Genomic DNA, 27,216 nt, shown 5'->3' with positions numbered 1-27,216 from the left:
AGGTATTCTTGGTTATGTACATTCTAATGTTTAGGGCCTGGTTAGAATAGCTTCAAGAGGTGGACATGTTTATTATGTGAGTTTTGTTGATGATTACTCACAGAAAGTCTGAGTATACTTCATGCGACACAAGTTTGATACGTTTGTCAGGTTTAAGTTGTGGAAAACTAAAGTGGAAAACCAGACGGGGAGGAGAATCAAATGTCTCAAGTCAGACAATAGGACTGAGTACGCTAATTCTAGGTTCATGGAGTTTTGTGAGCAGCAAAGCATTGAGAGACACTGCACTGCTCTCCGGACACCTCAAAAAAATGGTGTGGTTGAAAGGATGAATTGAACACTAGCCGAAAGAGCTTGGTGTCTCAAGCTTACTGCAAGACTATTAGAATTAGTGTATTCCCAAGAGGGGGTGGGGGGAGAATTGGAATTTTAAACTTTTATCCTAGGTTGAACTAGATGTTAGTAGAATATTACAACCTAGGGTCTTTCTATGCAGTCCTAAATACGCCGATAAATATACGAAAATTTAAATCAAGCGCATCATTCGCATAATAACATACACGTGCCGTAAATATAAAGTGTGGAAATATAAACAAACACACGATATGTTATCTGGATTTGATCAATTGTGCCTACGTCCCCACCTCTAGCTTGCAAGCCCGAGGATTCCACTAATAGTTCACTTAAAGGTGGAGCGGCATCGATTATAACCTGGTCAATTAGCACAGGGCTGACCTCAACCTTAACCAGGTCAATTAGCGGGGCTGACCTCAACCTTAACCGGGTCAATTAGCGGGGCTGACCTCAACCTACACGCCTTAACCGGATGATGCACCTAGCTTTCCTAACCGGGTCTAAGCCAATCCGGGACTATTCCAGGGCTAGTCTCCCTCTTCAAACCCATGCTTGGAAATACAACAGATTTTGCAATCATATAATATTGGTACAGTGATTGTGCTTTCGTGTAAAGAAGATATGTACCCAAATACGCGCAATTACTTACACCCCAATATGATTTAATATGTAAGCTCAGTGTGGTCCAATATTTCAACTCTCAGATATATATATTTACTATCAGTGTAATGAGTGCGTGAGAGTATCAATCAATCAATCTTTGTATCTCAAGATATTTAGCCAAGGTGCTCACACAAAGATATCAAGTCTCAAATATTTTAATCAGCGGGATGTCTCAAGCATGTAAATATCAAATAATGTATATGCTTGGTTTGCAAAAGATGTGCAATCTTTGTATTCAGGAAATAAATATTGCAACAAAGATCACTATCAAATAAACAAATATCTTTTCAAAGTTGTATCAAAATAAATCCCACAAGATATTTGGAAATGTTTTGAAGAGATTTTGCAGTCCACAAACAAATACAAACTTTGCAAGATATTGCAATGGATATGCAATACTCAGAAGTTTAACACAAGTCTTCTTAGGAGAGACTTATTAACAAAGTCCCCTAAGACTACTTAGGTTTAGCTTTCAAGAAAAATTATATCAAATAATCACTAAACAAGGAGAGCAAACCTTTCAACACAAGCACTTAATCAACTTACAAATGATGTAGGCAATAATAGAAGATAAGTATGAGTGGTTGAGGCTTAAATATGAGTATTATAGGTTTTTGGATTTTCAAAGAATTCTCCCTAATCAAATATGCTAATCTCTTGCTAATCTTAGCAAATGATGGGCTATATATAGACATTGGAAGAATCATAGCCGTTAAGACATGTAGGTATTATTAATATTGTTTAAGATCATTTTAACCCTAATTAATCTTTTTAAAAAAGTTTAACTGCGGTAAAAATCAGGGCAACCCGAGAGGTCTGGTCGACCAGAACCATTTCAGTCGACCGAAGTTCATATGGTTCGAGCGACCAGGATACTTTTGAACTGGAGACACGGTCGACAGAAAGTGCCTATCCAAAAGGAGATTTTCCATTTCTCCGAGGTTCGGTCGACCAGGCCATTTTGAATTGAATGGTTCGGTCGACTAGACGTATAAGATGTAACTTGTTTGAGTTTATATTTCCTAACAATTTATCCACAACTACTCAAACAGTACAGTAATGTCCAATCAAGCAAATAAAATTTCAATACGATCATGAAGTGGACAAGTTGTGCATCTGAAATGATAATTAATATAATCATGCTATAAAAGCATGAAGTGTGCACATACAGACATGAGTCGTTTTACAAAGTCTAAACCAATGAGAAATACCAACAATGATAGGTTAGTTAGACTTGTAAATTCCACTCAAGATTCCTTAAATAGCTGATGATTATGTGAAGATGAGATTTAAATTTTCTTTAGGTTTTTACTCATCCTTTCAAAAAGATTTTAAACTCAATTTCATCATAATCATGCTTGATGGCCAGAATAAATCCATATTTTCAAGAAATATATAGCAATGAGAGCATGATGGCCTAGCATTAAGTGTTACAAATATACAGTTAAGAATACATATTTGTTTCTCAGGGCCTAATGATTTTAATACCAAGTGACTTCTCCTAAAAGTATGCGTTTTGATCCAATTACTTTAAAAGTAAGTATGCATAATCAACCCCAAGGAATGTAGCATTTCAATGCAAATGAATCAATTGTGGCATATTGAGATTTTGCACACACAAAAGAGTATTGTTTTAGTCATTTGGGCAAATGTCTCTAGGAAATTCGGCAGCATGCCGGCTGTAAACAGGACATTTCCCAAACTTTACTTGCACAAAAAAGATTCTTAAACAAATAGTATCTCAAGAGAAAAGCATGCGAGAATCTATAATCTACCAGCAGACAATTCTCATCGACTGCATTCGCCATGCAGGAGGCGTTCTATACTAATCATGCATTTCAATAGAGCATTCCTTCAACCATAAGCACATGCACATCATAATACTACTGATATATATATCATAATCAAATCGGGTAACACATGATAGTATCGTCATAAGGTGTATGTGATCGTTATGATAATACAAAATAAAAGTAAAAACTGTTTTATTTAGGTACAGACCAGATGATATAGAATAATACAAAATAAATCAAGGCCACACAATCTGATCTGCAGATTACTCCAGAGTCTAGAACTCCCCTCCATCATCACCTCCATCACCACCGTCATCGGCATCAAAGTCAAAGTCTATGGTCATCCGATCTCTCGTCCTGCATCTCTTGAATGCGATCGTTCGGCTCACTAAAGCTGACTGTCATAGACCTCTCTAGATCAGTAAAGCGACTGACAGTAGAGATGGAGAATTGTTGGAACTCCTCACGAAGCGCAGTGGATGACGATGTCAAATCTCGTAGATCTGACTGGAATGATCGTCGAAACTGTGCAAATGAGTCAAACAAATTTGTGATGGAAGCCATAAGATCCACGTTTGATGGATGCGGGGGTTGTGGTGGCTCTTGCATGGCCTCTTCCTGTGCTGCTGCTCTCCTAGAAGGCACCCAAATGTTGCCAATGAGCTCATACCCCATCAGTCTCAGGGTCACGCCAGAGAAGATATCAGATGGTCGTCTTCTCTTCAGTGAAGCGACATTTGAGCGTGTGACTCCAATGGATCTAAACAATTTGTTCAGGATACCCCCATATGACATTATAATTCGGTGGCCAATCGTTTTGGCCATCATCCATCGGATTATCAGGTTGGACATATTTAATTTCTTTCAAGCAAACAGACACCACATAATAAAACAGTCTAAGAAAGGCACGTGCACTCTAGACCTTGCCTTGGGCAAGACATTATAAGTGATCAAGTGGTGCACAACTTTGGCCTCTAATGTGAATTGTATGTACTGTGGGAGATGGTTTTGGTTGGCCGTGCCTGGATCAGATAGGGTCAGGTTCGCAAATGTGGCAACTGTGAATTCTTATTCGAAGATTTAGGAATTTACCACATCTGGGCACTCGAAATCTCCACAGTCAATATCGCGGACATTTGAAAGGTACTGTGCGTCGAAACGTACATCGGTCCTTAATACTCGAGAGAAGTACCCATTTTCATCATTACCCAAATTTGCATAAAACATCCTAAGGTACGTTGGGTAATGACCCCCAAGCTGATAGGAAATAAATGTTTTCCAGCTTTGATATTCAAACATGCCCATTACATTGCCAAAATACTGATTCATAAAATCCAAGTCTAGGATCTTACCCAATATCGCCTCCTTAGGACGAAACTCCTGTATGTATCTGACCTTGCACCGTTCTGAAATGAATTACTCATCCTCAGCGTGTGCGATGTCGTGGGCTTCAATGTGTGCCATGGCTGTAGGATGAAGGATGTGAGGCTTGGAATCAAGGTTTGCTTGGTAATGGTAGGAAAAAGTGAAGGATCTCTCAAAATTTTTGTGTAAATGAGCTTTAAACGAGGAGAAAGTATATATATATATCGCAGCTTGGTCGACCAGAAGCAGATACGGTCGACCGACGATTGAAGTTCTCCATGCACCGACATTGTTCGGTCGACCGAGGAGAATTTGAACTAAGATGGTTGGTTGACCGAGAGGGAGTACCATAACCATGTTCGGTCGACCAGGGGAAAACCAAAACTTTTGATCGACCGTGGGAATATGTTCATTGAGGTTCGGTCAACCGTGAGGGTCAAAGTCAACATGTTTCGGTCGACCGGGAGACTTTACTCATACAATGCTCGATCGACCGAGCATAGTGAATTTTCCCGATTTTGCCTAATTTTGATCCAAAGTTCTCCCTTAGACTCAGATTTGATATATTGCAGCATAAACATGATTCTTAGGGATTCTTGGTGAAGAGATATTACACAATTGAGGTACGTACCAAGACTTGACTTATTGAGCGCAGATTACTCCCCTTTAACTCCAAACTATTTCGGCACCGAGTACTAAGGAGTATGTGGCTTTTCTTAAACTATGCTCTTTGGTGATTGGAGAGTATCCTTCAGAAATGATGACATAGAGGAGTAAGGATACGAAATAAGGAATGGGTGAAACCTCACTAAGTATGATCGTGGTTTGGTGAGGACTTCTTATGGATTAGATAAATCAAAATTAAAGGGTTTACAATTTAAACTGAAAGGGAATACTTCCTTAGTGGATGCCCATAATTTTGATTAGGAATGATATCCTCTAACAAGCACTTATCGGATTGGGAATTTGTAACCACTAGTGCTTACACCTAGAGTGATGACTTCTACTTGTTCAGAGCGTTAGGTTTGAGACTGGGTTTAGGATAATATGGTATATAGTGTGAGATGGATTCCCTAAACCATAGACTTTTGTAATGGACAACAGTTGCTTAACTTTTGAGATTTTCATGTTAGCATGGGTTAAGTATTTGGAATTAAGTACTAGGCATAGGTGCCATGTCCATTTGGAAGTAGATAAAAGTCTTAGTATAACAAGATGACTTAGTGAGTGTGTCTACTAAGATTTTCATTTTAAACAACAATCACTTCCCAAGCCTACAGTCATCACAACCCCATAAACCTAAGCCTAGGATCTAAGGAAACATTTAAAACAGTAATATTAATTTAAATCCATTTTTCCTTAGGACCTACGAGGGTTGCTTTCATGATTACCCACATCATTTCTTTTTCTAACCCTCTGGCACTTTTGGACAAAAGAATAAATTGGTTGTGCCTCTTTCTTTAATAATGCAAGAAGATTTTGTAAATGCGTGAAAGGATATACTTACAATTCTTATGATTGTTTATATAAACATGATAATGTGAATTATGTGATAGTCCTAAATCCTTTTTGAAACGATTTTTATTTTTAATCTCTAAGGATTTATTATGATTATTCTTCTCATTTATAACATTGAGTGTAGCTCTTGAATAATCATCCATTTCTCCTTCTAAGCAAATAATTTTTAAGATTTTCTTAATCTTTCTCTTTTCTAAGATGGCGTGGTAGTCTTTTAGATTTTCTAATTGTGCACCCAACTTTTTACTTTTGTTTTTCAGAAAGATTTTCTACTTAGACATCCTAACTATAATGTTATGAGCATTAAGGATTTTCTTTTTCTATTTTTCGTAAGATTTCATTCTTCCAAAATTTGATGCACATGATTCAACAGAAGATTTAATACAATTATTTTCACATGTATTATTGCATGCCTCATCAACAAATTTGTCACAAAATACAAGAGATGAATCATTCCATAATATATTGCAACATTCAATATATGAATCATCACATATATCATTAATGGAATTATTATGATATTCGACAGATGATCCATCATTTGATACATCACATGATTTGGCACGACAATCATCACAATAAATATCACATGAGCAATTTACAGTATTATCAACAGATGATTCAGTATATGACCCATCACAACATTCATCACAAAAGCCATCAAACAAGCTAGAGTGAGAATCATATACCTCTTCGTTGATTTCTAGCCCATGATTTACCTCCTCCTGATCATTTGAGCTTGGAGCATTCAGAGGAGTTACGATCTCCTTCTCCTGGGATTCTCCATATTTCTTTTCTAGTTCATCCCAAATTTCTTGTGCACTATGACATGCCACGCACTCAACAAAAATATCAGAATCTAACGCAAGGTATAACATGTCCATGGCATTAGAATTAATCTCATTAAAATCATTTTCATTTATTTGTGCACATCTTCCTTTAGCAGTCACAAGCCAGGTCTTCCAGTCCATAGATTTCAAAAATATGGTCATTCTAACTTTCTACATGGTGTAATCGACACCACAAAAGAATGGAGGATTGGAAAGTGACTGTCCTTCACCGAATGGGGATACACCAAAGTAAGCCATTGCGATCTTCTTGCAAAAAAGTTTGAGTCTAGTGCAACGAGGCTTTGATACTAATTGTTAGAATTGGGGTATTCCCAAGAGGGGGGGGGGGGGTGAATTTGAATTTTAAACTTTTCTCCTAGGTTGAACTAGATGTCAGTAGAATATTACAACCTAGGGTCTTTCTATGCAGTTCCAAATACACCGATAAATATACAGAAATTTAAATCAAGCGCATCATTCGCATAATAACATACACGTGCGGTAAATATAAAGTGTGAAAATATAAACAAACACACGATATGTTATTGGGGTTCAGCCAACTATGCTTACATCCCCACCTCTAGCTCGCAAGTTCGAGAATTCCACTAATAGCCCACTTAAGGGTGGAGCGGCACCGATTACAGCCAGGTCAATTAGTACAGGGCTGACCTCAACCTTAACTAAGTCAATTAGCGGGGTTGACCTCAACCTACACGCCTTAACTGGATGATGCACCTAGCTTTCCTAACCGGGTCTAAGCCAATCTGGGATTATTCCAGGGCTAGTCTCCCTCTTCAGGCCTGTGCTTGGAAATACAACAAATTTTTCAATCAAATAATATCGGTACAGTGATTGTGCTTTCGTGTAAAGAAGATATGTACCCAAATACACACAATTACATACACCACAATATGATTTAATATGTAAGCTCAGTGTGGTCCAATATATCAACTCTCAGATATATATATTTACTATCAGTGTAATTAGTGCGTGAGAGTATCAATTAATCAATCTTTGTATCTCAAGATATTTAGCCAAGGTGCTCACACAAAGATATCAAGTCTCAAATATTTCAATCAGTAGGATGTCTCAAGAATGTAAATATCAAATAATGTATATGCTTGGTTTGCAAAAGTTGTGTAATCTTTGTATTCAGCAAATAATATATGAGTGAATGAATATTACAAGAAAGATCACTATCATATAAACAAATATCTTTTCAATGTTATATCAAAATAAATCCCACAAGATATTTGGAAATGTTTTGAAGAGATTTTGCTGTCCACAAACAAATACAAACTTTGCAAGATATTGCAATGGATATGCAATACTCATAAGTTTAACACAAGTCTTCTTAGGAGAGACTTATTAATAAAATCCCCTAAGACTACTTAGGTTTAGCTCTTAAGAAAAATCATATCAAATAATCACCAAACAAGGAGAGCAAACCTTTCAACACAAACACCCAATCAACTTACAATGATGTAGGCAATAATAGAAGGTAAGTATGAATGGTTGGGGCTTAAATATGAGTATTATAGGTTTTTGGATTTTCAAAGAATTCTCCCTAATCAAATATGCTAATCTCTTGCTAATCTTAGCAAATGATGGGCTATATATAGACATTGGAAGAATTATAGCTATTAGGACATGTAGGTATTTTTAATATTGTTTAAGATCATTTTAATCCTAATTAACCCTATTTAAAAATGTTTAACCGCGGTAAAAATCAGGGCAACCCGAGAGGTCTGGTCGACCAAAACCATTTCGGTCAACCGAAGTTCATATGGTTCGGTCGACCAAGACACTTTTGAACTGGAGACACGGTCGACCGAAAGTGCCTGTCTGAAGGGCGATTTTCCATTTCTCCGAGGTTCGGTCGACCAGACCATTTTGAACTGAATGGTTCGGTCGACTAGATAATTGAGATTTCTCTCGAGGACCCTTGGTCGACTAGGTAGTTGGTGTACAAATTTGGCTCGGTCGACCAGATGGTCAATTTGTTGACCTCAGGAGGTTTCGGTCGACCAGGGGATTTGAGCTACACTGGTTCGATCGATCGAGACCTTGGTCAACTGTTGACCCAGACCGGTTTCAATCGACCGAGGTAGAATGAACTGCCTTGGCTGGTGGACCGAAAGTGCACAAAGTGTACATTTCGGTCCTATTTTGAATCACAATAACCCTATTCAAGTGCCTAACATTCATAGGTGCAATGGTGTGTGTCCTTGGGTCACTTATGTCCAATTTAAAGACACCAAAAGAATCCAGGGTCGGTCGACCGAACCGAAGGGTAAACCCTAAGGTCTTTCTAAGGTCACTTTAGGTTGTATTTGGTTTGAGCTGATGTAATAAACCATGGATGTGATGTGTGTGCTTATTACAAACCAAAGACCCTATTTACTATTACAGACCTTTGAATAAATATAAAAAACAGTACAAATAAAGATTTAGGTCTTCAACTTCACTTTCTCTTTGTGCATTATGACTTGTCAATTTGAGTTCCTGCACAAAACTTCAAAATATCCATTAGATATAACGAGTATTTGTCATAATCAAAATCGGGCGTGACCAATAAGGTCAAAAAAGGCTATCGAAGAACTTCTGGGCCGAGATAGTTAGCATGACTTGTTTTTTGGTAAACCAATCACCAAGGGCATCACTAGAGGGAAAAATGGTAGAAGGGAAATAGATGAGAAATGCAGTATATTATTTCGGATTGAAGGTACTCAGTTGTCCAGCCTATGTTCATGTGTCTAGTGAGGAGAGATCAAAGCTTGATGCAAAGTCTAGACGTTGCATCATTTTGGGATATCAAAAGGGTGTGAAGGGGTTCAAGCTATGGGATCCAGTGGCAAACAAGGTGATGATCAGTAGAGATGTAGTTTTCGATGAGAAAGCTATGGTGAAGCGTACTCAAGAATGTGATGAATAGAAACAGGAGCCAAAAAACTGGAGCAGAGATGAACATGTTGTGCAGGTGGAGTTAGAAGCTTAAGACAATGAAAATGATCTTTTTCGTTTGGTTGTAGGGAGTTCTAGCTTGGGAAACCAGTAAGTTGACAATGTTCCTATATAGAAATCCAGACGCACTATCAGACCACCGTCAATGTATGGATTTGAAGAGTTAGTGTTTTATACTTTCCTTACTAGTTGCAATGATCCAACTGCATTTCAAGAGGTAGTGCATGACCAAGAGAAAAGTAGGTGGATGAGTGCAATGATTGAGGAAATGGAATCACTTCATAAGAATCAAACCTGGAAGTTAGTGGAGCTTCCAGATGGGAAGAGGGCGATAGGTTGCAAATTGGTATATAAGAAGAAGGAAAAAATTTCAAAAAAAGAAGGAGAAAAATTCAAAGCACGGTTAGTGGCAAAAGGTTACACACAGAAAAAGGGAATAGACTATGATAAAATCTTTTCACATGTGGTCCGACATACTTCTATCAGGATAGTGTTGGGGTTAGTAGCTCATTATGTTCTGCAATTGGAAAAAATGGATGTGAGGATGACATTTCTTCATGGTGACTTGGAGGAACAAATTTATATGGTACAACTGGAGGGATTCAGTGAACCAGGGAAAGAAAACTTAGTTTATGAGTTGAAGAAATCTCTTTATGGGTTGAAACAATCTCCAAGGCAATGGTACAAAAGATTTGATTTCTATATGATCAAGATTGATTGCAAAAGATGTGAATATAATTTCTTCGTGTATGTGAACAAACTTGATGATGGTTTTCTTGTTAAAGGAACTGTTGCATAAAAATTTTGACATGAAAGATCTTGATCCAGTGAATAAGATATTTGGGATGGAGGTTCACCGGGACAGAACTGCAGGGAGGTTGTGGTTATCTCAGGGCAGTTATGTGGAGAAGGTGTTGGAGATGTTCAGCATGACTGATGCAAAATCGGTATGTACACCTCTAGTTAGTCATTTTAAATTGTCTACTGAAGATTGCCCAAGTATGGATGATGATATCCGGGATAGGTCAAAGGTCCCCTATGCTAACGCCGTGGGGAGTTTAATGTATGCCTTAGTGTGTAAAAGGCCAGACTTAGCATATGCAGTGAGTGTGGTAAGTAAGTTTCTTTCTAATCCGGGTTGACAACATTGAGAAGTCGTCAAATGGATTTTCAGATACATACGGGGTACATCGGGTTATGACATTATGTTTGGCAAGCAATAGGATAGTTTATCACTTGTGGGGTTTGTTGATGCTAATTATGCAGGGGATATAGATGGCAAAAGGTCTATAGCTGGTTATGTCTTTACCCTTGTAGGAGGATCTATATGTTGGAGGTCCATGGTACAATCCCTGGTGGCATTGTCTACAACTAAAGCTGAATATATAATAGTTGCCGAAGCTGTAAAGGAAGCCTAATGACTTACTGGTATGGTCAAAGAGCTGGGTATACAGTAAGATGGGGTTGTGTTGCATTGTGACAATTAGAGTGCTATTTACTTAGCAAAGAACCAAGTATACCATGCTAGAACCAAGCATATTGATGTGAGGTTTCACAGGGTCCAGGAATTGATTACTTTAGGTGAACTTATATTAGAGAAAGTTCACACATATGAGAACATAGTAGATATTTTGACAAAGCTGGTCACTACTGAAAAGTTCAAGCATTGCTTGAACTTACTTCATGTCTCCAAGTGCTAGAAGGGAGACAAACCCAATCGAACTCTAAGGTCAAGGTGGAGCAATCAGATATGTTTTTTAGGTTCTCCTAAGGGGCGTATAATTGCCAAGGTGGAGATTTTTGTGTTTTTTGTGGCTCTTATACTTGGTGGAATTCATAAACAAAGGAAGAAAAGCATATGTGTGAATTCATTTGGTGCTGTGCAGCAGACATTCATTGATGAATGAGCCTTATTCGTCGGCGAATGGAGATACAGAGAGTAGGTAAAATTCAGACATTCAGAAGTCATTGATGAATAGGCCTCACTCATTGATGACTAGAGATACCGAGAGCAGATAAAAATTCAGATATTCAGAAGTCGTTGACGAATATGCCTTATTCGTCGACGAATGGACCAGTAATCGTCAAAGAATTGACTCTTTTCGTCAACGATTGCTCTCAGGACTGCAAGGATGATTTCAAATTTTGAATGTGAACATTAGGACGGTTGAGTATTTGGAGGGAAACCTCAGTGAGGTTTTTAAATATGCCATTCTGGGCATATTGTGGAAGAAGAAGATCATTGTAAACCATTGTATTGTGTACTTTGATTTTTCATAGTGAAACTTTTTCCAATTGCTCCTGTGGATGTAGGCTTTGCCGAACCATGTAAATTTATGTGTGGATTCTTGTTGCTTTCAGATATACTGCATATGTGAATTATATTTTGGTTCTTCATTGTTCGTTGTGTTTATATTCCTCTATGCAATCTCATACTCTTTTCACAACAGTTTCTAATCATTAATCATCCAATTATTATAGTTGACTCTTATGCTTGATGATTGCTTGGCCTATCGTTGATAATCGGGCAAACTTTAGTTGATGACTAGGTAACCTCTGTTGCTTGAGTTGGTAATTGAATGTTCATCTCACCTAGTGAATGGACGACTTCCAGAAGGATGGATGATTTTCCATATAATTCCTTTCATGTTTTGGCGATGAATGGTTTGACTCGCATGAGCAGCTACCATATGTTCAAGTGATTATCATCATATGCATTGCTTATGTGACCTAACATTGTAGTTCTTATGGAAATGTCAAGGTAAGTGATTTGTCTTTTTTTGTCATGTGCTTTGGTGATTGTCATAACTAGGTGGCCATTACCATATCCTAGGAAGTGCACTCCCCAACGATCACTTTATTTAGTTACTTATGATCCTTATAAATGAGTAGCTGCAAATCACGACCTTAGTTTTGGCCCTATCATAAGTTGTTTTATCCTTCCTTTCTTGGGTAATCCTTACTAGAAATATTCTTGGCCAATTTCTTATGCTATCCATTGCAAGGTAACACATTAGGTGTTTGAGAGGTATATGAATCACTTCAGTAGCCTAAAAAGGTGATATTTTCTTAGGTGAAAAGGTTTACAAGAACTAGCATCCCACTATGCCAATTTCATTTGAAATGTCTGAAACTTGAATTTAGTTTCACACTGCTTAGGTGATGCTAGATTTGTGTCTTACTTGGGTGGAATCCTGCTTAGTTGTTAGAATGACTAGGCGATTTCTTAAGGCAATCTTCGTTATCTAATCGCTTACATGGCCACTGTTACTTGGTCTTCATGCCTTCCTTTATTGCCTACTATAATCACACAATGGGTTATTTATGATGTTAAGGTTAATTTCTTAGTATTTTTTGTTTTGCCTTGCTTTATTTAAGTCATTCTCTTCTTTTATCTTTTCATATCTTTAGTCTCCTTTTTGCTTCTATTTTTGAGCTCCGCTTCTCGTTTTAATCTCCCTTTTTCTTCCATTCATGATCATCTACATCCAGGATATGAAATAGGTGACCCCTTTTCTATTAACTATTTTTTTAAAAGGTGACATTGGAAAAAGTGATCCAAGGTTGCCCTCATCACTTTCTCATGGGATTTTTGATCTCTCTAATGAGGCAACAATAAAATCCTTCCTCAGTAAGGCTCTAGTAGTAATTGAAGTGATGTCCACCAAATTTTCTTTGAATAGTAGGTAGATTACCAAACTAATAGTGTTCCTCTAAGAGGCTCTCAAGCATAATGTCAACCATAAGATCCTGGTCAGAGAATAGAGATATCTTGTTGAAGACGCAACTTTATTATGTAGCTTGGAATACCTTGAAGACAAGTAACATTAGGTCAATAATAAAAAATGCAAAGATGTTCAAGAGCTGGCAAAGTTGGGGGTTGAGGTTAATGTCATTTGCGCCAAGATTTAGAATTCATTTGTGCTCATTGCCCAATACTTTAAGGTGGAAAAGGACAAGATGGTGAAGTGATTGGAGGTGTAGAGTCACATTGACGATGCATGACATGATAGTTTTGGGGTGAAGATGACGATGGACGGTAATGAGGACTCCACTCAATAGTTATGAAATCCGTCTACCCTTGTCAAGTTGTAGGGAGAATTAGATTAGGCTTTTTTTTTTCCTTTTATAGTGCAATTCTTTGGATAAGTCCTAGGTACTGGTTGAATTCAAATAGACATGATTAAAACTAAGTCCTGGTTATACTTTTGTCCATAATATCATCTAGTCGATCAAGTCCATTAATCTTGTTAATTGGTTATTTGACTCAAATCATTCTCTACCTTAGCTGATGTAAAACCGGTGTGTACACCTCTAGCGAGTCATTTTAAGTTGTCTATTGAAGATTGCCCAAGTTCGGATGAGGAAATCCGGGACATGTCAAAGGTCCCCTATGCAAGTGCATTGGGGAGTTTAATATATGCCATGGAGTGTATGAGGCCAGATTTGGCACATGCTGTGAGCATGGTGAGTAAGTTTTTCTCTAATCCAGGAAGACAGCATTGGGAAGCCATCAAATGGATATTCAGATACTTATGAGGTACATCTGGATATGGTATTATGTTCGGCAAGCAATAGGGTTGTCCATCAGTTATAGGGTTTGTTGATGCTGACTATGTAGGAGATATGAATGACAGAAGGTCTACAACGGGTTATGTTTTTACCCTTGTAGGAGGAGATCCATGGTTCAATCTCTGGTAGCGTTGTCCACGATTGAGGCGGATTCATATGGTAGTTGCCAAATATGTAAAGGAAGCCTTATGGCTTACCGATTTGGTCAAAGAGTTGGGATTACAGCAAGATGGAGTGGTGCGACATTGTGACAGTCAGAGTGCCATTTACTTGGCAAAGAATTAGGTATATCATGCTAGAACTAAACATATTGATGTGATGTTCCACAGGGTTCAAGAGTTGATAACTTCAAGTGAACTTGTATTGGAGAAGGTTCACACTTCTGAAAATGCAGCGGATATATTGACAAAATCAGTTACTTCTGAAAAATTCAAGCATTGCTTAGACTTACTCCATGTCTCCAATTGATAGAAGGGAGACACCCAACCGAGCGGTTCAAGTTCAACGTGGAGGAGTTAGACATGTTTTTCGGGATTCTCCTAAGGGAACGTGTAATCGCCAAGGTGGAGATTGTTGTTTATGGTATGACTCTTATACTTCACGGGGTTATAAACATAAGGAGGAAAAACATGTAGATGTGTTCTTGGTGCAAGGTAGCAGCAAGGACTCATCGACCAGTGCCCTGTCCTCGTCAACGAGGAGATCTAGAGAGTAAGAAAAAATTATAGTTTTTGAGATACCGAGAGCAAAAAAATGGCTCGTCAACGAGTGGACAGAGTAGTCGACGAGTGTCCTTCTTTTTCTCGTCAACGAATCTCCTATTCTCATCGACAAGTAGTTCTGGGCTATGAGCAGTTTTTTGTATTTTGAATTTGAACAATGGGTTGGTTGGGTAATTGGAGGGAAACCTCCGAGGGACTGTTATATATGTCATTTTGGGGATGTATTGACAAAAAGAGCGATCATTTGTGAAGTGTATTGTGTACTTAGATATTTTCTTAGTGAAATTCTTGTGTCATTGCTTCCGTGGATGTAGGCTTTACTGAACCACGTAAATCTTGTTTTTGTGCTTGTTATTTCTTATTTACTGTTTGTGATTGATTTACTTGTTGCATTTTTATTCCACTGTGCATCCTTTATCCGATCATTATTCACAACAAAGTCCATGATGGCTCCTAGGATTCTTCTCTCCTCACTGATAAGGAGGGAAAGGAAATAATGGCATAGCTCACCCTACTAGAGAACTAGCCAAAACTTGTTTAACTTCATGAAAAAGAAGCACTTCCTTCGTCAATCGACAGAGCCCGGGGATTCTGGGAAGAAAATTGATGTACTTTGCATTTGGGAAGTAAAACCAATTTTAATCCAATGTTAGTGGTATTTTGGCTTATGGATTTCCAAGGATATTTGTTTATTAATGGGTTTTTAGGAAGTAGTTCTACATGTACTAATAACAACTTTAGGAATGTGGATCTTAGTGCAATTCTATTGGACTTTTGTTTAAAATGAGCTGTCTTTGTCTTGCTTGTTTCTTAAATCATGTTCTTTCCTATTCTTCTAGTTGCTGCTTATGTGTTGCAAGTGCAATAATTTACATGTAAAAAATTGTCTTGAAAAATAAAATTTTAATTAATTGAATAAATATTTTATTTTTCTTTTATGTTGATATATACAAAGTAGAGAAGAGCAATTAATCAAAATCATGATGATGAATATGAAAAAAAAAATCGTTTATTTCCATTCTTACACACTTCTATATTGTTGATGTAATGAATGTTGTGGACATGGGCTTGTGATTATTTTGGATCATAAGGTTGAATGTTAATGTGAAAGCAATCCTTTTATAAATATTCATTCCAAATTGCCTTATATCTTTTCAAACTTTTTAAAGTTGTTGTTCAAGTTAAAGTTAACATCCAACACTAGTTTAGCAAGATATTTATGTACAAGACTAACTACAATTTTCATGAGGAAGCAGTGTAAAAATACAAGCATATGGTTTATATAATTCCATAAAGTTTTAATGATTATAGTAAATTAGAAAAGAATATGCAAACTCAAAGTTAATTCTAACCACTTCCTCGGTAAGACATTCATGATTAGTATTAACTACAATTGTTATTAGGGAAAATTTTTTGGAATAGGGGAGTAATTGAAATTCTCAACAATCTGAGTCTCACTTGCGTGTTTTAACCACTCCCTTTTAAGTGGAAGCCATTATTGATAACCCTATGTCAAATAGTAGGCGTTACTTAATTGGGATCCATGATTGTCATATTGCACATAACCTATGTCGATCTTTTGTAATCCAAACCCCTTGTATAATTAGTGTCAATCCACTAAAATTTTATTTTTTCTATATCAAAGTCAATGCTAGAACTACAGTTCCTTTCAAGTATTTGAGGACCCACTTCAAAGCACTATAATTCTCCTTGCTTAGTTTTTTCATTACCATACTCAAAATACTAACAAAATGTATAAGATTAGGGTGAGTACAAATCACATAAATCAAGCGTCCCACAACATTGGTGTATGGTACCCTTGACATTTCCTCCACATCATCCTTCAGTTGTGGACATTGTGTTGAAGATATTCTAAAATGATTTTCCAATGGGCTAGACACTAGCTTAGAATTGTTTACGCTGAATCTCCTCAACACATTCTTTATATAAGTCTTTTAAGAGACTCAAAGATTTTGATATTTCCTATATCTTTATATTTCCATCCCAAGGAGCTTCTTTGTAGTACCAAGATCATTTATCTCAAATTCCTTAATAAAGATTTTAAACCATTGAAATCAATCGATATTATTTTTAGTAATCAACATATCATCCACATATAATAGCAGAAAGGCAAACAAAAATCATGAGATAAATCTCTAAAGCAAACATAATAATCATATTCGTAGCGAGTATATATGATACCTATCATGTATAATCAAAGCATTTTTACCACTACCTTGGTGATTGCTTTAAACCACACAATGATTTTCTCATCATATAAATCTGAACCTTCATGTCACCATGAATAAATGTTGTTTTAATGTCTAACTACTCTAACTCCAAATCAAAATGAGTTTCTATGGCTACTAAAACCCAAATGGAGGTATCTCAGATAGCTAAAGAGAATACGTCATCATTGTCTATCCCTTCCCTTTGAGAGTACCCTTTTGCCACTAGTTCAAACTTAAATCTTTTATTGCCTTTTTCTGAAACATCATTTTTCTTCTTAAACACCCATTTGAACAAAACTGATTTCTCTACCTTAGGAAATTTCACCAATTCCCAAGTTTAATTTTTATTCAAATACTTTACCTTTTCCACTATAGCTTCTATTGACCTTTTTCTCTATGGATTTGAAACTGCATCTTAGAAATAATATGGGTCTCCACTAATACTAACTAGAACAAAGGAGATTACATCCTCAAAACTATATCTTTGAGATTCTCGAGTAATGCATTTTGGGTTTTCTATAGCTACACTATGCTCATTTGATTGTCCTTGATCATGCTGCTCGATCAAAGGCACCTTTGGTTGCTAGTCTTATAGTCTATGAAGCTCCACCTACACTATCAATCCCTTTTTGTAAACTTACTGCTTTCTACATATTTTTTAGTTCATCATGGATGGCTCATCAGAAAACACATCTCTACTCAGCAATACCTTCTTGTCCTTTGGATCTTACAATTTGAACCCTTGAACCCATTTTTCATAGCAAAGGAAAATGTACCTTTTGGATTTAGGGTCTAGTTTGGATCAGAGCTTATTAGGAATGTGAGTATAGTGGACAACAGAAGATCCTCAATAGTAGAGTAGTCAATCTCTTAAGCTACCTAGACCTCCTCGATCACTTCACCATCCAAGCTTCGCAAAAGGCGACCTATTAATAATATAATAGGCTATGATGACTACATTTCTACATGTACTCTCATACTTTTAGATTTTTCAAGTAGGGTTATGTTTATTGTTTCAACCACCCTATTCTACTATAGAGTCTAACACACTATAAAATGTTTAAAAATCTCATAGACCTACAAAAGTTCAGAAACTCATCAGATTTGTATTTCAGCTCATTATTTGACCTGAGACTCTTCACTAACTTTATTGTTTATTTCTCAATCTCTGCCTTCCATTTCTTAAATTTCAAGAATACTTTATATTTTTTATCTTTGTGATGTAAACCTAAAGCTTCATGTAGTAATCAACATGAAGCTAAAAAAATACCGAACACCATTCCTAGCTAGTACACTTGTAGGCTCCTGAACATCACTATAAACACAATTTTAGAATGTCTTTACTCTTTAGGGGGATAACTTGAATTTCACTCTTCAGTGTTTATCCAAAACATAATATGAAAAAAATAAATCAACTTTGCTTTCCTTCAAACCTTTCAGCAATTTCTTCTAATGAAGTTCCATCATAGCCCGCTCACATATGTTAGAGTGTAACATCAATTGTGTTGGTATCCAATGAAACAAATGCTGCACTACCTGCAATTGCACTACCCAATTGCTAATATAGACTGTTATTGACTCATTTACCCTTTATAATAACAATAGAACCTTTTGACACATTTAGAGTACCATTTCCTAGAGTAGAGAGTTGTTAAAAGTCCATACAAAGTCTTTTCTAAGTAACTAATAGAAGCTAGATTCTTCTTCAATTTTGGAGCATGTCTAACAACCCATCTCGTATTCACTGTCAGTATCAAATCACTTCCTACATAAATAGTAACGAAAGAAGCAACCAAAATATATAGTTCAAGTAACGTAAAAATAATTGTTACTTGAAGCAACCAACAAAAGCTCTTCATCGTATGAACTATCTACCACCACACTTGTGGAGCTTGATGATTAGTCTTTCTTTTCTTCCTCTTTCTTACAAAGCGGATAGTCCCACTTATAGTGCCTTTTTTTTGGTAGTTGAAGCACTTAATGTTCTTGGCCTTTGATCTATATTTTGATCTACCTATATTCTTACCCTTCTCTTTCAATATCTCTGTCCTATGCTCAGCCTTGGCAACTAAGCCCTTTGGTTCATGCTCTTCTTTGTTGAGTCTCCTTTTGTCCTCGTTTGACTTAAGAACTGAGAAACCTCTTCATAGCTTGCTAGTGCCGGAGGAATCCATGGGTGGACTTGATACACATGGGTGAACACCAACTTGACCCAAAAGCTTAAGCTTATTGGGTCTTGGGCTCAACCATGTATATAAGCACCCATCATCTACTCAAATTTTTCAATGTGAGACAAACTCACAAGTGGAATTCTCAACAATCTCCCCCTCACTTGTGAGTTCCAACTGCTCCCCCTTGAACAAAAACCGTCTCCCTTCTAGGAGTAAGCCCAATTCCCCAACAATTGCTCAAGTGGCCTTACCACTAGCGCCTTACGTGCCTCGGATTGCATTCCATGTGCCTTCGAACCAATCCTACCTCCCATGTCTTGACCCTATTCGGATCCATCCCCAGCCTAGATGATCCTTATTAGCCTTGGTCACACATTTGGTCCTCCAACTGTTAGCACGTCAGGAGAATTAGTTTCATGTCTCGACTTTTTACGATGTCGCTGACCCAGAATTACGAACCGTTGGCTCTGATAGCACTTGTTAGTGCCGGAGGAATCCATTAGTGGGCGTGATACACATGGGTGAACACCTACTTGACCGAAAAGTTTAAGCCAATTGGGTCTTAGGCTCAACCATGTATATAAGCACCCATCATCCACTCAAATTTTTCAATGTGGGACAAACTCACTAGTGGAATTCTCAATATAGCTTAGAGTGGATTTCCTATACCAGGTCTTCAAATGAAGGAAGGGAAGATAACAACATCAACACTTTATCTTTTTCTTCAATCCTTGGATCCACTTTGATCAATTCACTTATAATCTAATTGAACTGATTCATATGCTAATTCAAGTCCTTGCCCTTGAGCATTCAAAGAAGCAAGCAAATTGTTAGCGTTGCTTTATATCATATGCATGCACTTTAATCTCATCAAATAGATCATCAACAATTTTCTCCTCCATCACATTGAATATGATTGAATTTAACAAACAAGATTTGGTAGTACTAAATGGAATATGCTCTAGTTCTATCTAACTTTCTTCATCAATTTTTCCTAGTTTCTCTCCCATTAATGCTTTGTAATCATTTTGTTCTACCAATAGATTGGTTACTCACATTAGCCATAGGCTAAAGTTTCCTCTACCATCAAACTTATCAAATCTAGCTTTCACCCCGCTCATCCTTGTTGTCATCTAAATGCAAACTCTAGAAAACCTTAGCAGGAATCTAGTGCTCTAATTTCACTCGTTAGGATTGAGGGAGTCTTTGCATGGTTTTTAACATGGGTGAGTACCAACTTGACCCAAAAGCTTAAACCTTAAGTCTTATGTGTGTCTAGGTATATGTGTCATAACTAAGATGATGCCAAAAACCCTTTTAGTCAAAACCTCATTTAAATTTTAATATAATATAACAAAAAAAATAGTGTCTACAAGGAATTAACTTACTCCTTATAGCGATACTAGGCTTCGTAGCATACATCATTGTAGGACCAAGGAAGGTATTCGTGGATTTGATAGGCCATTTCAAGAGTTTATCCACTATGAAATTCATAACCTTAACTAAAATCCATTTAAAAGATAAGAATGGAGGTTATGAACTTAAAAGAGTCAAAATCATCGATGGGATATTGTCTTATCACCATTGATGAGTTGTACTTTTACAAACTTAAATGGTAGATTCACTTCACATTTGATATCATATATAGACTTAACACTCCAAGAAAATTGTCTAGACTATAAAAAATTAGGATATTTAGACGTGCTATGTTAATTTTATGAACTTATGGCATTGCTTTTAGAAAAAAAAATAATAATGAATTTGGAAACCATAGGATTTATATCACTACATATTAATAGAGGTGAGGGAAAATAACATTTAATTGTAAATATTTTGAATATTAATAGAGAATAATTGAAGACAAAAAATAATAATAAAATAAATAAAGAGATTTTCAATTTTTGTCAAAGTAGTTAAAAACCAATAACAAAAACTGAAACTAGCTACACATGTAAACCAAGCTAATTGTTGTAAAATGTTATTTCTTTGTACTGCAATGAACAGACAACAGTTAAATTAATGATACAAAACAAGTACTAAGACTTGAAGAGAAGCTAACCCTCCTTACTGTGTTATTACTGGTGCTGCTATACTTTAGTGTAGTTTCACAAGTGCACATGTTTCTCTTTATTTACATAGTCATATTCATGCCCTATATTATGCTCCTTTTTTATGTTCCCATCTATTATCTTTTTGTATGTAGGTGAAGCTCTTGAAAGAGGAACTTGGATTTGATGATGCTTTCAACTACAACAAGGAAACAAATTTTGATGCGGCCTTAAGCAAGTAAATTTTCTTTGACATCTTTTTAGCTATGAAGTATAATGCTTGTTCTACTCAATTGATACATGTTTAAGTGATTTCTCAGAGGAAGTAAGCAAAATTTTCATTTCTTGGGATTGAGCTATATACATAATTAATTTCCGAGAAATTTTTTTATTTTTTATTTTATTTTTCAATGTTTAAGTTTCATGATTCCGTAAAATAAAAAACAAGAAGTTTATTTTGGATGTAGTCTATGTTTTATGAAAAATACTGTCTATACTGCAATTTTAGTCTTAATGCATATAATTGGAAAATTGTTAATTAAGTTTTTTTTTTTTGGTTTATTTGTTCCTTCTTTTTTTCTTTAAAGTATATTATATTCTTTTTGTTGCCCCTTTTAAAGTAAAGTAGAAAATTACCATATTTGAAGGGTACTCTAGTTTAATTTTTCATTTAGTGAAAATGTATGAAGTTATTTAAAGCAATTGATTGTGGAACTAATTACATTGCTAAGGAAGGAGCAATTTGCCAAATTTCATCCACAAGGGGTTGAGAAATTTTCACATAACACTAAGATGCTATTCTATATTACTGTATTTGAGTCTAGTGCTTTGTTTTGAAATGTTTGATTGTTCCTTTCTTTCCATGTGTCATGGGCTATTGCTTTTGGAATTGTGTATTTGCCTATTTGGGATTTCTTTTTTTTTTTTTTCTTAATTTAGTACTTCTTCAAATGACTAGTAACTCCTTGATTGAGTTTAGAGTGATCTATTATGCTTGGGTGGATTTATTGACTCAAGTTTGAAAACTACCTCGAAAGAAAGGACACCCTTACGCCATCTTGTTTGGGTGATGGGAGTACTCACAAATGCATTGTTAGCGAAGAGCAAAGAGATACATTGATGGAATTATTATCATTAGATCTTGAAAATCTAGAAAATAAGTTGAGTACGTTGCTTATATTTCAAACACCATGGTTGAGAGGAAAGGGGTATAGAGCCACACATTGTGACTTCTTTGTGGACTACTATCCCAAAGGCCAACCCATTATATGTGTGTGTGTGTGGACCATTGCCATTTTTTTTTTCTTTCTCTCAAGATCGGAAACACTTCATCCTTAAGAACCTAACTTTGAACGTTAGGAATATGTTTTTGTATCGAGGAAGCCACCATCTTATTAGTTATTGCAAACTTGGAAATGCATTATGAGAAAGAATAGTGTATGAGAATTGAGTTATGAAGTAAGAAGGTAATCATAATCAAGCATGTTGCTAGTCTTATATATATATATACTGATAGCTTATATTGATCCTTTTATTTGTCTCATTTTGTTTGGAGTCTTGCAAACTATGAAATGTTTGACAATTCCTTTAGGTTAATTGAAATTCAGAAAGTCATCTACCTTTGTAGGCTAGCCCGTTGCCTAACTTGAGACATTTCATTAACTTTATATATTTGATAGATACATTATCTTACTCTTTAAGGACTAAGTCTTCTAGACTTTTACATAGTGGCAGGAGGATATTATAAGGACATTGGATTTTAGTTGTAGAAGCTTAAAACTTTGCCCCTATCCATGTGAAACTTTTGAGTATTTTAAGATCTAGTGGAGTGATATGCATGATGACATAATAATCTAAAGTTCGATACAAAATAAGAAGCTTGCATCTTTATACTCACCCTTTGGAATCTTTCATTTCTATGGACATTCTAATTTGTGATACCAAAATAACTAGTCATGCAGGACAAAAACACATCTGCATTATAATATTATTGTATTTGTTGATTTTTTGTCCCATATTGGTAGAATAGTTCCACATTGGTATAAAAAGTTGTTTTGAATTTTTTGTATTATTTGTCCCACATTGGAGAGAAGTGTTTTTTGGACTTGAAGTTGAAGCTATATAAAGAGCTCAACTCTCAATTTGTAAAACACATCTCAAAGTTGTACTTTGTCAAGAAGTAGTGGATTGATCGTTGGCGCCCGAGAACAAAAGTAATTCTATACCGAACCTTGTTAATTTCTTGTTTTGTTCTTTTTACTATTTTATTATTAGTTTCTTATATATATATATATATATAATAGTAATAGTTGTAGAATTGGTGTTTGGCACAAGTGGGGTGCCTAGCACAACAATTGGTATCAGAGCTAGGTTGAATAGTATCGATACGGAGGTGTTCCTCTGTTAGGATCTTTGATTCCACGTTTGATGCCTAAGAAAGACCTTATCTAAGCGAGTGCTTAGAGAACATTGCGGCTCAATTGCTCCCTAGAGGTCAGCCTGTTCAAAGTGGAATTTCATAGGATAAAACAGAGTAGACACAATTGGTACGTACTATTTATCCTAGGCCTTTTGCTTTGTTGGTTGCTGTTGAATGTATAGAAGATGGCAAAAACTAGTGTAGCAGTAGAAGAAACTCTGTCCAGACGAACTCCAACCCCTTCGACTTCGACATCATCATCAAAGACGATAGCTAATGCTCGGTTTGAGGTGGAGAAATTTGATGGTACCAATAAATTTGGTATGTGGCAATGTGAGGTGATGGACATCTTGTATAAACAAGAACTAGATATTGCTTTGGATGATATACCAGTAGGTATAGGTGATAGAGATTAGGAAAAGATCAATCGTCAGGTCGTCAGGCATGTTGTACGATTCGTTCGTGTCTTGCTAAAAATAAGAAATATTGTGTTATGAGGGAGACATGTGCAAAGAAATTGTGGAAGACATTGGAAGATACATTTATGACCAAGAACCTGGAAAATCGGCTCCATTTGAAAGAGAAATTGTTTCGCTTCCAGTATCAACCAGGTATTTCGATTAATGACTACATAAATGCTTTCAATAAAATTTTGGCTGATTTGTTAAATTTGGATAAAAAGGTAAAAGATGAGGATAAAGTCATATTGTTACTAAATTCTTTCCTTGATGAGTATGAACATTTGACCATCACTTTATTGTATGGGAAAGATAAAGTTACTTATGATGTTATTTGTACTGCATTGATTAGTACTGAATGCAAAAAGAAGGATCAGAGGGTCCATAAGGAAACAGTAGAAGTACTAACAATAAGGGGACGTTCTCAAAGTCGTATGCTTGGAAGGAGGAGTAAATCTCATGGGAGAAGTAAATCTTGTGGGAGACTTGCTAAAGATGAATGTGCCTTTTGTCGTGAGAGAGGGCATTGGAAGAAAGATTGCCCTTAATTTCAGTAGAAGAATAAGGGTAAAGCAGATTCTAATGCCAATATAGCCAATGATGATGGAAGTGAGTGAGATTTTTCTCTTGTTAGAACATCTTTGTCGCATTATTTTGGTGAGTGGATTTTGGATTCTGGTTGTTCCTATCACATATGTCCCAATAGGGAGTGATTTTTTAATTTTGAAGAATTAGATGGTGGGGTTGTTTTTATGGGAAATGATAATACTTGTAAAACAACTAGAATAGGATCAATATAGTTGAAATGTGAAGATGAAACTATTAAGATCTTGACTGATGTTAGGTATGTTCCAAGCCTAAAGAAGAATCTGATTTCATTGGCTTCCTTAAAATCTAAAGGGTTCACTATCACTTTGAAAGATGGAACCTTAAAAATTAAATCAGGTGTGCTGGTGGTGATGAAAGGAATAAGGAAAAATAACTTATATTATTTACAAGGTAGTATAGTTATTTGCTCAGCAGCTGTTGTTTATGAGAAAGATGCAGGTTTAGATACAACTAAGTTATGGCATATGCGATTAGCACATGCAGGAGAAAATTCTTTGCAACATTTAGCTAAGCGAGATTTGTTAAAAGGTGCAAAGGTGTGCAAACTTGAATTTTGTGAGCATTGCATTCTAGGAAAACAGACTAGAGTGAAATTTGGCACTACAATCCACCAAACTGAAGGTATTTTTATGGGGGCCCACAAAAACGGCTTCGTTGGGTGGTATGCATTATTTTGTCACTTTTGTTGATGATTTTTTCAGAAGAGTTTGGGTGTATTCTCTGAAGCATAAAAATAAAGTGTGTGATATTTTCCTTAAGTGGAAAAAATTAGTTGAAACTCAAACTGGCAGAAAGATTAAACGGCTCAGATTAGATAATGGTGGTGAATACACGAGTGACCCGTTTATGAAGGTATGTCAGGATGAAGGTATTGCTCGACACTTCATAGTTTGAGACACACCACAACAAAATGGGGTGGCAGAGCGCATGAATCAGATTTTGCTAGAAAAAGTTCGGTGTATGTTGTCTAATGTTGGGTTAGACAAAATGTTTTGGGCTAAGGCTGTTAGATATGCTTGTCATCTCATCAATCGTCTACCATCACCTGCAATAGGGGGAAAAACACCCTATGAGGTATGGTCTAGAAAGCCTGCTAGTGATTATGATTCCTTACATGTATTTGGTACTATGACTTATTATCATGTTAAAGAATCTAAATTGGATCCAAGAGCCAAGAAAACAATATTCTTGGGGATAAGTGCAGAACTTAAAGGATATCGTCTTTGGTGTCTAAAGGCGAAAAAAATAATTTTAAATAGGGATGTGACTTTTGTTGAATTTGTGATGATGAACAAAACAATACGCAAGGCGTCACGAGTTGAAGAGAAGACTAGTGGTACTTAACAACAGGTGGAGGTTGAGACAATTTTAGGAAACCCAGTGAGAAATGAGACTACACAAGATAACTCTCCAGTTACGGTGGGGAATAGTGTACAAGAACAGGAGATTTCAATTCGAGAATTTTCACAGCAACAAGAATCAATTATTTCTCAGAGGCCACGATGAGAAATTTGAAAACCGGCTCGGTATACTGATATGGTGGCCTATATACTTCTAGTTGTGGATGATAATGTTCCTTACATTATCAAAGAAGCAATGAGGAATTCCAAATCAGACAAGTGGAAAAGAGCGATGGATGAAGAAATGCAGTTTCTTCATCAGAATCAAAATTAGGAGCTAGCCCAGCAGCCTAAGGGTAAGAAAGAAATTAGTTGCAAATGAGTTTATATAAAGAAAGAAGAATTTCCAAATGCAAATAATGTTCACTTCAAAGTTAGATTGGTAGCTAAGGGATAGGCACAGAAGGAAGGCATTGATTATAATAAGGTATTTTCTTCAGTTGTTAAACATTCTTCCATTCGAATTTTGTTGGCTTTGTTGGCATAATTTGATCTTGAACTAGTTCATCTCGATGTAAAAATTGCATTTTTACATGGTTATTTGGAAGAGGAAATCTATATGACTCACCTAGATAGATTTCAGGTTGCTAGAAAAAAAAATTGAGTATGTAAATAGGGTAAATCGTTGTATGGTTTAAAACAGTCTCCATGACAGTGGTACAAACGATTTCATCAGTTTATGATAGGTCAGAAGTACATCAAAAATAAACATAATCATTGTGTTTATTTTCATAGACTACAAAATGGATCTTTTATATATTTACTCTTGTATGTTGATGATATGTTGATAGCTTCAAAGAATAGGGAGGAAATCAACAAGTTAAAAATTCAGTTAAATCAAGAGTTTGAGATGAAAGATCTTAGTGAAACAAAGAAGATACTTGACATGGAGATTCGTAGAGACTGAATGAGAGGAAGAGTTAGTTTGTCTCAGAAACAGTATTTGAACAAGGTAGTATAGAGTTTTGGCATGTCTGAGCTGTCAAAACCATTAAGCACTCATTTTTCTCATCATTTCAAACTTAGTGCGGCTTTATCTCCTAAATCAAATGAGGAACGTAAGTATATGTCATAGGTTCCTTATTCAAGTGTTGTTGAT

At 36.2% G+C, this 27,216-nt stretch overlaps 1 protein-coding gene across 1 annotated transcript in view; it reads left to right on the top strand.

Annotated features, from left to right (window-relative positions):
* The window catches only part of LOC131148753 (2-alkenal reductase (NADP(+)-dependent)-like), a 46,520-nt gene that overhangs the window by 16,999 nt on the left and 2,305 nt on the right, over nucleotides 1-27,216 (top strand). The window contains exon 4 of the mRNA XM_058098661.1: nucleotides 21,387-21,469. Coding sequence (XP_057954644.1) covers nucleotides 21,387-21,469 — 83 coding nt within the window. The remainder of the gene's footprint in view (nucleotides 1-21,386; nucleotides 21,470-27,216) is intronic.

The sequence above is a fragment of the Malania oleifera genome, chromosome 2, assembly GCF_029873635.1.
Source record: "Malania oleifera isolate guangnan ecotype guangnan chromosome 2, ASM2987363v1, whole genome shotgun sequence".
Taxonomy (NCBI): Eukaryota; Viridiplantae; Streptophyta; class Magnoliopsida; order Santalales; family Ximeniaceae; genus Malania; species Malania oleifera.
The sequence above is the reverse complement of the archived record's forward strand: the minus strand, read 5'-3'. Positions and strand labels throughout refer to the sequence as shown.